Source organism: Tympanuchus pallidicinctus, unplaced genomic scaffold, assembly GCF_026119805.1.
Source record: "Tympanuchus pallidicinctus isolate F22 unplaced genomic scaffold, pur_lepc_1.0 scaffold5, whole genome shotgun sequence".
NCBI classification, from domain to species: Eukaryota; Metazoa; Chordata; class Aves; order Galliformes; family Phasianidae; genus Tympanuchus; species Tympanuchus pallidicinctus.
Genome location: NW_026294769.1, coordinates 36,928,108 through 36,942,053, shown reverse-complemented (window position 1 = coordinate 36,942,053; position 13,946 = coordinate 36,928,108). Strand labels below are relative to the sequence as shown.

The 13,946-nt window shown below is 33.4% G+C and overlaps 1 protein-coding gene across 9 annotated transcripts in view; it reads right to left on the bottom strand.

Moving 5' to 3' along the window:
* The window catches only part of SNTG1 (syntrophin gamma 1), a 325,426-nt gene that overhangs the window by 34,673 nt on the left and 276,807 nt on the right, over positions 1–13,946 (bottom strand). For all 9 annotated transcript variants that reach the window (XM_052704127.1, XM_052704124.1, XM_052704125.1 and 6 more), the window contains 2 exons: positions 12,211–12,327; positions 8,513–8,584 (listed from right to left, as the gene is read on the bottom strand). In XM_052704127.1, coding sequence (XP_052560087.1) covers positions 8,513–8,584; positions 12,211–12,327 — 189 coding nt within the window. The remainder of the gene's footprint in view (positions 1–8,512; positions 8,585–12,210; positions 12,328–13,946) is intronic.

Genomic DNA, 13,946 nt, shown 5'->3' with positions numbered 1-13,946 from the left:
TTATTATCTCCATCTACATAAACAAAACTCCTTTCTAAGGGATTCTAATGATCTTTTTTTTTCTTTTTTTTTTTTTCTGAAACTTTGGGAACGCTCCTTTCAGGCATCACCATTAGTTGCTATGGTGATAGTTCTAATAGCATTTACAGGCAGCAGGAAACTGATTCACTCCAAAGTGAAAAAGAAGTGATACTTCTTCTCCAAAAAATACTCATTAATCAAATAATAAAGAAAAAAACCACCCCATGTCACTTGCATGCAAGCACGAACAAACACATGAAATCTTTTTTTTTTTGAATTTTAATATCAATAACATACAAAAAAAAAAAGTTGCAATTGCATACATGTGATTAATTAAATAGCTACAGAATAACAGCTAAACTAAAACAGGGCATAGTATTTTTCAATGTTCAAATTTTATGAAAATACACATTCTGAAAGGGAAAAATAGTTATGAGTACAGGATAAGTTTTAGTTTCAATTAAATTTCCGTTATGAAGGTCTGTCTGATTCCTTAACAGAAGTAAAAAGTTAATTCCCTGTAACCTACTAGGGACAGTAGTAAGCACAAATGTAAAACTAATTTCCTATTCTTCCTGATTAAAAGGTAATGCAGTCTTAAAGACTCTCTTGAATCAGAACATGAATCTGAATATAGGCTCCCCTTGAGTTAGTGCCATAACTATATGTGCTTCTTAAGAAATGTTATATTTTTTTTCTAATAGTGTAAGAAAAAGTCAAAAGAGCCTATGAAAAAGCAGATTCTATAATAAGACTACAAATAAAAAGTAGTTACGCAATTAGTAATTCTATTTTCAGTGTTGGTTCTGCCTATTGAGAGTAAGTACTGTGCAGACTTCTCTGCACAGAAGCAAATATCAATTAGTTGTCTCTGAGACAGGAACAATATATTTCACATGATGAACAGAGCACATATCTAGTGAAAAATACAATAGAATCACTGTTGTGTGAAGGCCTACAGTGATAAGTCTTTACATAATAAAACTCCAATGTCATACAATAAATTTAATTATTGCGATAGTCAGAAAGGCGGGATTAACCATAAAGTGTTTCTGGAATCAACTCAAATAATTAAGGATTGTGACCAGAAAACAAGAGGAAAATAACAAACTGAAGAAAAATTCTACACCAAAAAAAGAAAAAAGCCTGCAAAAAGTGATGAATAAGAACATATTAGTGAAGAAAACACTGAAATGCATCACAGATTCTGAAAAGAGTCCTGCACAGACTAAATCAGTGCTCAAACTTTTGATAAATCTTGAACGGCAACTAGGATGTAAAACATACACTTGCTTTTGTAGGGTATGCTCATTCATCATTTTTCTTTCACACTTAATTTCCATTCTCTTTCATCATTCCTTTCACCTTATGTTAGAAGTTAAAAGTTGGCTTTACATCACACGGATGTTGTAACACCCTGGTGCGTTTCATAGACAGGTAGTAAGAAGCAATTTCTTAGAAGGAAAAGTTGATGTCTTTAACCAGCAGAAAATTTCTGCTGGTTAATTTAAGTATCTGTTCTGTATTTGTTATTTTCCTTTTAGACTGTGTGCTCATCTTATTATTCCTCCTACGAAGCAGGATCACTCTAACAATGGAATCCCCAGCCCATCTCAGCTGACTACATTTTCTGACAGAGAGACAGTTTAGGTTATCTTAATATTATAAAAAAAACAACAATAAACAGCTCCTTTAAAAACACTCCTTTTAAAAACAAAACAAAATTTAACTTTCTAAAGTTAGAGGGAAACAGAAAAAGCCTTACTTGAAAGTTTTATATTTAAAATATCTTTTTTTTTCCTTCTGAATCAAACAAAAAGTTAACAAGACCTGATATGGCAGCAGTTGTCATGCAACTAACAAAACTTTCTGCTTTCAAAAGAAGCAGAAATTAAATTTCTCTAATTTAACAACATAACAGAATTAAGGATTCTATCGCTACATACATTCACACTAAAGAAGAATCACAGAAAATATGGAAGATCATGTAAGAAACGTGTTTATCTGGAGCACATCTCAGTTCAAGGAAGGAGCAGCTACACACCCCTGAAAGCTTAAAAAGACTCAGTGATAGGAATTCAGCAGCTGTAGTAGTTCTATTTCAGTACTGAATGATACTAGCACCTGACACATTTTTCTTTATTGTATAACTAGAGACAAGTTTATGATGGCCTTAATGCCAGTGGACAAGGGGAACATTTATTATTTCCACTGTTATCTTATACCAAAATAAGTTAGAGTGGGAACAGAACCTCTTTTCTCTGGAGACATTAAATACATCTACTTTTAGAGTCGCAGGACTGAAAATCATTTCAATTACTTAGAACTGAAATACTCAGCGGTTTAGTACTTTCTTCCAAGAGCTGACACCTTGCTGAGCTCTGGCTAAAAATGCATTTTTCCCTAAATTTAGTATTAGTAAAATGCACTCATGACTTATGCCACCTAAGCATGAGTTTGTGTAAAGTGCTTTATTGGAATCATATCAGCACGTAAGCCTCAGCCACTGAGCGAATTATATTTATATATTGATACTTTAAATATTTGAGTATGGCATTCACTTGAGTATATTGGCATTCACACTGGAACAGGCTCCCCAGGGTTGAGTCACCATCCCTGGATATGTTTAAAAACTGTTTGTATGTGTAGCTCAGGGACATGATTTAGCCAAGGGTTGCTAGTAAGAAAACTATAGTTAGGTTGTGGTTGGACTTGATGATCTTTTCCAACCTGAATAATTCTATGATTCTATGATTTTAAAATTTATCTAGCATTCTCCATAGTCTCATGCTTTTTGCATCCTTTTCCTAGAAACAATAACTGAAGGAATAGTGTAAATTATTTTTCTCTGCAAAACACAACTTGTATTTTGTGAAGATGAAGGCTGGCTATTACGTGTCTTTTTGGGGATGATGAACAAAATTAGAGGACTTTTAAATGAGAAAATTAACATAATTGTATTTAAGTAATTTACACAGTAACTGCTAAAAATGAGGAACAAACCACATGTCTGGTCCAGATTAATACTGTAGAGAGAAAAGTATAGCTACAGTGATGGGAATGAATAATTCACCATCCTGACACACTGTCAACATAGACTGCCATTCATAATTACTCTCACATTTCATTTCAGATCTGACCTGACTTCTGAATATGGTTCCTGTTTAGTGCTAAATAAAATATGCTGTTTATCGTAAACCTCTGAATGTTTTTGCATGACACACTTAAGACAGAGGGGAGTGACTGAACGATAGAAAACACTTTCTCACAATTACAAGGAGATGCTTGAATTATGCTGAAGAATATCAGTAACTCAAGTACACAAAGCAAACTCACTTTATGTAAATGTAGCATTTTCTACTATTCTTTACAATTTACCTAAAAATTTTCACTAATTCCACCTGCTGTGTGGAAGAAATTACATAAATAATATTTACCAATTTTTCAAAGATACTTAATTTTTTATTAATATACGGCTTGCTCGTAATATAATTAAAATGTGATTATTGTACTCAGCCAGTTTTAATAATTGACTTGTCAAATTAAAATTTCACCCCCAAAATAGTGACTGTGAAAATTTTTACACTTATATATATTTTTAATAGATACTTTGAAGTCTTTTCATAGAAACTTCCTTATTATCCACTGGTGTGGATTGTATCACATTACTATTCCAGTAATTGAGTGTGATTTATTTTACTGTGTTTTATTTCATTTTACTTTTTCACTATCTATCTAGATTTTAAATATTGAATTATGTTATCAGAGATCATTTTCTGAATTTATGTCAGTAAAACTGTTTTGGAAAGTCAAAATAGTGTTTTTTAAAATCTTTCTTCTTTTTGTTTTTATTATTTAGAAAGTTCTAATCAGATTAACAATGATGACTTATTGCTTTGCTTAGGTTAAGTCTCCTCCTCTTTCTCTTCCTGGTAATGTGACAAAACACACAAACAAACAAAGAAAAAAAAAAAGAAAAAAAACATTACAGTGACAACAAAACAGAGATTTATCATGAGGACTTTAATAAATATGAATCCACAAGTTTTGAACCACATAATACTTTAATCTCTGAGGCGCAGGAGATCCTGCCTTGAGGTTGAGAGAATTCCAGAAATTGAAAATGGCATCTCAGTTTCATACATAGTTCATGAGAAGCCTTTGGAATTAATGCAAAGGAGAACACACTGTATGCATACAGTCAAGTATGAAAAAAACGTTTGCCATGATTCTGAGTTTTATTTAACACATTGCTTTCCTGATGACTAAATAAGTGAAGTCCTTTGCTGGCTGGTAGACATTAATACTTATTTAGTGTTTTAATATTTTACTGTCACTAGAAGTAGTATTCTCTCATATTAAAAAACTGAAATATTAATGTGCATTCAGTAAGATCTGGCAGTTCACATTCTTCACTTCAGTGCTTCTGTCATGGAGAGAAACTTCAAATCTCTCTAACTGATGAAAACGACAATACCATTTAAAAGGATAAACTTAGGATAGAAGGTTTCTTTAATCAAAATTCTTCTAGTGGCATTCATCAGAATTTTTGACAGAATTAGGGACTGGAAGAAGGAACAAAATTTTTACTGAGAGATTTAGTAGTAAATTCTGTCCTTGTTTCACAAAAGATACTTCCTAAAGTTTCCAGAGAACAGCAACAGAAAATACTAGCATGCTTGGTGAAAGTTGCATGCTAGTTTATAATGTTCATAAGTCTAAAAATGGAAAAAGTTTCTGAAAGTCTCATTCCAATCTAAACAAACCAGGTAATGCATATACATTTTGATTAGTAAGCGCTACAGTGACATTTACTAATTCACTTTCACAAAGAAGACATAACCCAAGACTTGCTTACCTTCTGGCTATATAAAGACATTGCAGCAGTTCTGGCCAAGCCAACACACTCAGTCTTTCATGCAAACAATATATCTTTTACCTTCTAAGTAAGCTCAGCAGCCTGATCAATACAGAAGGAAATATGCCGTGGAAACATTAATTCTAAAACATTACCTCTCATTCCATGGCATATTCATATGAAGGTTAGCAAAGACCATTTTCAAGTCCTTCTACTTAAACTGAATGCTAGCTACAGAAGCTGTATCTGTACTAATATATTAAGTACGTATGGGACTGCTTGTTGACACTATAGCGAACTGACAAGGGCCACACCATATTCATATGTTGAAAATCTTGAGCACTGGCATCAGTTGGCAGGTGGTGAGAAATTACATTGTAAATCAATTAATTTGTAAATGTATGTATAAATATATGTACTATATATATATATACATATAATTATTATTACTCCTATTTCTCTCCTCTTCCATCTTAGCAACTAGTTTTTATGTCATCTACTTTTTTCAGATTCTCTCCCCACTTTCCACTGGGAGGGGTGAGCAATGAGTGAAAGGCTGTATGGTGCTAAGCTCTCTGCCAGGTTAAACCACAACAAGGACATTCATATGAAAACTGCTCATTAGAAAACATTCTTTCACCCATGAGAAGTCTAAACTAGTAGACTAGGAACTGCGTGGGTGAGTGCTAGGTGGGGTATTTGGTACAAAATCCATGGTGATCACGCAAGAATAGTTAAGAATAATATTCTTAATAGTCTTTTGATTGTATCCCTCAAATTGGGAATGTTCTGTGATATTTATTCCAAGTAAATGAGTAGCCTGAACAATTTGAACTTAAACAAAGAAGATGGAACTAAACCCATTCAAGATACACTGAGTGATAACATTCCACTGCAAATTGAATGAGTATCTTCCTGGATTTATCTCTGCCCAGTGACATATGATTATCTCTATTGAAGGAGAAGCACAGAACAATGCTATCTTCCCAATATTTCCCAATGTTTCCCAATATTTAAAAGAATGACATGAACTCAGTAGCTCTTATGGAAGAATAGTAAACGTAAAAAAGGGAAAACTGCACTAGAAGAGTCCAGGTTTCTTTTCTCCACATTTTTAATCGGGCTTCTGAAGTTATCATGCTATATATCAATATCTGTGAATTTAGGCTTCAATTTTAGCATCCAAATTATTCTCCAAGGAAATGAATTTATAATAAAAGTAGAACGTGAGGTATGATAGAAGGGAAGAAGTTTGGAAGTGATCACAAAGTAACAATCTAAATTTTTTAAAGTTGCCTCTGCTTGGGTAATAACCATGCAGAAAATCTGTCCTGTACAAATGCACCTGGACACTTTTTGATGCTGGCAGAAAAGCTGAACAAAGACTAAAGTCATTACAGAGGTTCAGTGTAGTAATAGTAATGGGAAGCTGTTTTTCCTGGTTTTACTTGCTTGAATATTTAGTGAAACAATGGATAAGTACGATATAATCTGCTGCAGAAAGCTTGAAGATGATGCATGTTAACATGCTGATGGAAGTTGTAATTTCATTGCAGTGATTTTTTCAACAGTAAAAAAAAAACACAAAAAAACCTGTTTAAAACACTTCATTATTTTATGAATGTGATCATGCTTACAGACCATAAAATAATAACTGAATATAAATAACGAGGTAAACACATCAGTAATATTTTTAGATCACTTAACCAGCAATTATCCCTATGCTGGATAATCCTATATTAAAACAGACTGAGAATGGAGGATCTACAGACAGTCTGAAGAACTAAATGATAAGAAAGAACAGCGTCTTTGCAATCTTTCCTGCACCAGGAAGTTCCTGGTTCAGTTTTTACAGTTTGATGGCCTGCATTCTGGCTGACTGGGCAAGCCCTACTTTCATGTAACAAACTTCTGCTACACAGGTGAAAAAAAAAATAAAATAAATCCTTACATTAGTACACACAAATGGGATAAAGAACAAGAGGAAAAAAGAAAAAATGGCTAAAAACGAGTGAATTAGAAGAGTATCAACAAAGTAAGACAGTAGAAAGAAGGAACAGAAGAAAGACTTCTGAATTAGAAAAAAGTACACATCACAGGTGCAAAGAGAATAGTAAAATCTTAGGATAAAGTTACAAGGAGTTGTCCTTGTAAGCTCCTACAGGCTTAAATCTTAAGAGAAGGTGCTAGGGGCTTATTGTTTTCCATACTGAAGTCCTGAAGTAAACAGACTACCATTAAAATAAAAAAAGCATATGCCACTAACAACATATTTCATTAGTCACTAAAAGTAACTGTGTTGTAAGCACACTGGCTCATATTACTCGTGAGTGCAATGCTTTCACAGAGTGAACAGCTGCTTCTGTTAATTTTATTCCTACTTGAGTCAATGTTTGCACACACTTGGTAGTTAATCACAGTCATCCTCTGTCCAAACTAGTTGTATAAGAACATCTTTGCCTTTTCTATTTCTGTTTGCTAACAGTGGTTTTTTACTCAGATTAAAAATGTGGTTTCTTATTTTTGAAGTCTCTGATGTAAAAAGCTTCCATATTTTTCTGAGTTGTTCCATCTGTAATCTACCTCCTAAAGGAATAGAGTTCACCTACATGACCTACAAAAACTAGAAAATGTACATGTATGTCAGTACAAGGTCTTCCCAAAGGGACACACTTCTTTAAAATATTTTTTTCATATCTCTTGATATTGGACTCTGCCTGGATGAAAAGTAAAATCCAAATCCTCACACAAAAAAACCAAAAAATTTAACCTAGTAAAAACAACATGGCAAAGCACTTCAGATGAATGGAAAGAGAATTTTTCGTCTCTTTTTTCCTTCTCTCTCCCTCATGTTTTAGATTTAGAAATACTGAATATCTGGAAGATTGTTTTTCAATGTTTTAAAAAGAGAGAGTATGTTTTAATTCTGAACAAAATCAGAAAAAATAAATAAATACAATGCACTGAAATGGATCTATTCAATTTGCTACTTATCGATTTAGCTTTCAAAACATTTAATTAGCTCTCCCATTTCCTATAATTAGAGTAAACTGAAACAATTAGAAAAAGGACAAACATTTTTAGAATGGTATTACATATTTTAATGACTTTGCTGTCTGCCTTAGTGCAATCTTAGATTTAGCAGAGGGCTGTTAGAGTTAGGGTAGTATGGTTATGTTGTGGTTGGACTCGATGATCTTTAAGGTCTTTTCCAACCTGAGTGATTCGATGATTCTGTGATCTTACATTGCAACTGTGAGTTGCTTCAACACATTAGAAAGTAATAGAACTGATCTGTATTTCTTTTAACTCCTCAATTAGAAAAAGAAATGTTCTAATGATTGAATGTGCAAGTAAAGCAAAGCCATAAAACTCTTTTTTAGTAAAAAACACATACTACATGATGGAGAAATAAAACAGTTTCCGAGTTAAAAATCAGTTCAATCAATTCTTCTAAATTTATCTAATTAAGCAGTATATAATAATTTCAGGACTTATAATATTGATTCATAGGGACAAGATCTGATGTCTTTCTGCAACGCAGTCACAAGGAATTTCTAGTTCCAGTGTAATCCTCTGGCTTCTCGACTGCTCTGACAAAATGGTAATTTATTTTATACTTTTTCATCATACCTTGAAAATTTTGCACATTATCTCATAGACTGAAAATGTTTTCTCAGCTCGTGTCCAATCCCAGGTTGTGACCTTGGAAGAAAAAAATAGAAAAAAGAAAAAACAGGAAAAGAAACCAAGTTATTATTCTTCATTTCAGTAGTTCAGTTTATTAAAAAAATAAAATAAAAATCGATCCCTAAAACTTTCTACCTTTTACATCCATTATAATGTACACAGAAAGGGCAAGCACTACCTCAGAGCACAAACTACCATGGATCAGCGCTGAAAAGGCGTCTGTCTCCTTGCACTTTCAATAGCTTTTCATGCAGGCTAATCTACGTTGAATGAACAGGTTTTCCCTGGGAGTCTCCTATCTATGCTGGTGGGGGTTGATACAGCCCTTTAAATGTTCTCACAGAACCCTAACATGTTTCTCCTTGTTTCTGTTCTTATAACAGAATTTCTTGTTATACATACATTGTTTGCAGAGGTCCTAAAACTGAAGTTTCCAACCTTGCAGTGTCCTAGACACTTATCACATGTGACTTGCAATCTAGGTGAAAAAACTAACAAGAGAAAACAAAGGTAAATATACACTTTTTTTCTTACCAGTGTGAATCTGCTCTTAAATTCAAACAGAGTGAGATTTGAATAACAGTCTGTTTCTTCACATTATCTCACAATTTTTGCAATTGCTTTTAACAGTATTTATTTTAAGCAATTATTTTTTAAAAAGCCTATAAATAACTTTTTTAGGAAGCTGCAAGAAGGAAAGAGGAGAATTAGTCACAGTCTCAAAAGACGGAATACAAAACAAACAATCAAAAAAAAAAAAAAGAGAAAAGAAAAACTGAGGCCTACAAGAATTACTGCAGTGCCTCAGCTTCAAAGGATCATGGTTATTACACAACTAGGCAAGACGAAAGAGTTGAAGACGTAGTATAGTCCGCTTTTCAAAACTTAAGAATATAAAAATTTTTGAAAAATATCATCAAATTATAGCCACAGCATAAAAGGAAGATAATACATAAGACCAACTTATTTTTTATATAAAGAGAAAACTATGAATAGACCCCATATTGCTAAGAAGCATGTATGGGCTTGGATGCTGTGACGTATTACTTTCTTGTTCAAAGTAATTTTGGTACCGTATGATAAAATTCTATACTTAACTAATTTTTAGGGATACAGACTATTAGAATTTAAACTCTTTCAAGGAAAATCTTCATAGTTCATATACTCATATGCATATATATATAGTTCATAGTTCATATCTTCAAGAATTAAAATTTCAAAATGGAATCTTATTTATTTGCTGTCATCCTCAAACTCAGTTTTTTACCATCTTATTGAAGTATGGGTATTAAATCAGATTTAGAAGGAAGAAAGAGACTAAATACTATGGATCAATAAATAATGCTTCATATAAAATGAGGAAGTGAAGAAATATTGGAAATATACAATCTTTGTCAATGAATTTTGAGAAACTATTCTGAGATGTGACAAAAAAATGCAAAACGTTTTTGTCAAAAACAAACCACCAACAACAAAAAAACAAATGTAACACACAAAAACAAAAAACAAACCAAAAAAAAACACACCAAACAACTAATCTGTTTCTAATTCAGACAGAAAATGAAATGATCTCTCACAAGGAACGGAGGAATGGGGAGTTGAGTTTTGCTACAGTTCCACTGAACACAAAGCACTAGCCAGAGAAGTATCATTTTGCCCTGTCCCATCAGGAAAAGTAACCTCTACTCCTGCTGAAGGCCACAGCTACTTGAAGTTTCATTTAGAAGTTCATTACAGGCTCCATGCTTTGGGGAAAACACATGAGAGCTCCCCCTTCTTCATAAAATTTCTGACAGCATCTTTAGAAATTGCCTGTCCTGATCACCAGTGTGCCAAGAAATCTTTGAAAGGTAATTAAGTTTTAAGATGCAAATAAGATATGTTAGAACTGATCATGCACCTGAGCACGGAGAGGCAAAGTGCTATTGATCAAATAGATAAAAAAATATAGCAGGGGGAGGCAGCTGAGGTACACTATTTAAACACATGCCTCCCTCAGGAGTTAACAGGACAATAGTTTCTTTTAATTTTCTGGTTAAAATGTTGGCAGATCTGTTCAGAAACAGCTTAATCCAAGAAGCTTATAATACAAATATAATTAAAATTGTTTTTCTTCCTATAACAACATTTACATGTTACATAATTAGAAGCTCCAAAATTGTAGCCTTGAAAGTTTATTCTTAATCTTTTTTAATTCCTGGAAGAGATGAATGTACATGCCCACAGCAAACAGCAAACAATTGTACGTGTAAAAGTTTGCACAGAGAATGTCCTTCTAAAAAGCCTTAAGCAGTCTTTGAGAAGAAGAAAATTTTTCTGGGCATTTAAGTGTACAAGTATTATACAAATGGTTTTAAGCACCTCTACAGAAACTCTTCCCCAGTTTGTCTTTTAAAGAGTTTGTTTATCATTATTCTTCCCTCCTACTCAATGGAAAGAAATTGTGTTCTTTTTGTTTCAACTGTCCTCCTATTTTAGAATAAGAACCAGAATCTGTTATATTTTTAATAATTAAATTCTGTTTTGCCCACAGCTTATCTGAAACAAGGCCCTAATAAAGACTTTGAAATCAGCCTTGTCTCATAAAGCAGCAGCTTGACAGAACTGTCCTAACTCACAGCACTGTGGTTCACATTCCTACTATAAATAGTTTCTTCCCATAGTCATTTACCCACAAGCAACATATTACTTCTGGAAACTAATAGTAAAAATGATATTGTATATAAATAGAAATAATATAACAGCAAACTCTTGGTAAAGAAATTTGTAGTTTCTTCCACGCTGCTTACAAAAGAATAATCTTTTTCTTTTGAACAGAACAGGAGCATTCAGCATTGTATCTGGGAGGAAGATAGAATTGTGAATGAAGAATGGCGTGGACACTTGCCATCTAAATTTGAACTACCTCCAACAGGAAGGATCTACAGCCCAAATCAGGATAACTGCTAAACTCTTAGTACTGCCTGTATGGGTCTGCTGCCAAATCTTTAGCTACTGGCTTAAAACTTAGCTAGATGATATGTGTGTTTCCTGCAGCTTAGATGTACCATAAAGCCATGAAATTAAACTGCTGATTTGGAGACAGTAGCTGAAATTTTGCCCTTTCCTGTCAGTCAGATTCCAATTAATATTCAACCTGAACTGCCTCATTTGCTTCCCTACTTTCCTTTTGGTGCTCTCAAACTACACAGAAGTTATATTCAGGGTAAAAATTAAAGACAGAGATATTGCTCTACAAGCTGTGCCATTTCCACAGCCTGCAAAAAGCTTTGGTATTACCCAAAGTCTCATCAGTTTGCATTCAGAATGACAGTTCAGTTTAAATGTAACCAACTTGCTTCTGGCTTGTTTTGCTTGCCAAAGGGAAATGAAAAGCCCCCTTTTAGTACAAATAGCTCTCTCCTGTATTGTTCTAAGTGTTCAGGTGACCGAGGGGAAAGAAGTATTTGTTAGCTGCACAGTAATCTGATGAACAGTTATTTTCTGTTACTTTTATAATACATTTCTCTGGAACTTTTCAGTGCTCTGAGTTACAATGCCGTTAACAAAATGAGCGCTCAGTGTAAAAGCCTGGTACATATTACATGAAATCATTTTATTTAATAGCATTTATGTCCACACAGCATGAGAAATGTACTTACTGGAGGTGCCATAAATTTATACAGAGAAGATCCCCTCAGTGCTAAAAACTTTGGTGTATACATTCGATCCTGAAGGGAGTCTTGTTCCCGTTCTTCCGTCCAGCCCATGTAGACTATCTGACAAAAAAAATCAATAGTGTTGACAAATTCCTCAGGCAATTTCTTCAAATCAATTGCAAATACTTCATGCAAGAAAGCTGATGTCTGTCAAATCTTACAGAACTACAAACCTTGAACCACTGACACAATGTGATACACTGGCAGTTTACTTATAATCACATGAATGCGTAAAGCAAGCCTGTTACAACAATCAAAATATAAGAGAAAATGCCTTTATTGCCCTAGCAACAACAAAAGAGCTAAGCCACATACCTAACAGGTGTCTATTTTTTTTTTATTATTATCTCATTAAAAGTTCTCTAAAGGAATTCTAAATATTTGCAGACAAATCACATCAGAAAAATATGATGCAAGTGAAGTATAGAGAGCCAGTAGGCAGAAATACAAAATCAAGAAGTATTCAGATACATGACCAACAGATAGATGAATACATGGCAACTTAATGCAATATGGAAAAAATAAAGACATTCTGGAGCATATTTTGTACTTGCACATATTCAGAAATTAGTTATAAACATTTCCAGATAACTGCATAATTGAAAAAAAACCCTATACTATTTAATTCAAATAACATTTCAATCTCAGAGTAAGGATTTAGAAAGGAATGCTGCAAAGTTTTTAAAGGTTAGTTGCTTTTTTTTTTACTTCAGATCACATGGCACGTTTATAAATATTTCTCCAACTACCTCTGATTTGGTGATCAAAGAAGTTTATAATGTTCAAAGAAAAGATATAGCCATACCCCAATACTCAAGAATTAAGCAGTACTCAACACTATATTGTCATGCAATAATTGAAAAACCATGCTCTCTAAAATCCCTTTCATTCCTGAATGAAAAATACTCAAGAATACAGTCCAATAGGTACAGTGAGAGAAGCTTTAAATTATTTCAGTTCAACGGTTACTCATATTCTCCTAATTTCTCCTGTTTTGTTTGTTATTCAGTGCAATGAAGATAGGTAGCTCCATTCCTCTGACTTGATAGGAATCTGTGCAGCTTATTGACTGACAGAAGCTACACATGGGAGTGAAATTAATATAAGTGTACTATTACTTAGAGAAGTATGATATATTTTTCCTCTGTAATGAAAAGAGAATGAATGATCTCTGATTTCTAGGCATTAAGACAACTTTATTTTTTAATTAATTAATTCTGTGCCACCTTTGATTTGTTTCATTAGAATTGGATATAGTAAGATGTAATCTTGTCTGATGAGATTTCATATCACTTTTTCACAGTGTGTGATCTATGTTTATTTAGGTTGTTTTCTTTTTCACATTTCTCACTTAATCTAAGTTTCTATTTCTCCTATATCAAAATAACAGGGCATAGTCATGCATGATGTGCAGATGCACTGATATTTCACATTTGATTGCCTTAATACTAAAGCAGCCATGAAATTTAAAGCAATTGCTCCTGTTGGCATTGCTCCCTTGCCTCCATAGATCACAAGGAGAAATTTGATTGATTTTTCAGACAACCGGATACACTAAGGTTTTATTAACAAAACACATTTCTCTTTCAGGCTAGATGTGTACTCTTAGACACCCAGCAGAACTCTTAAACAAAGGCTGTATGACTGTAATTAGCAAAAGTTACATAGTTGTGTAAATG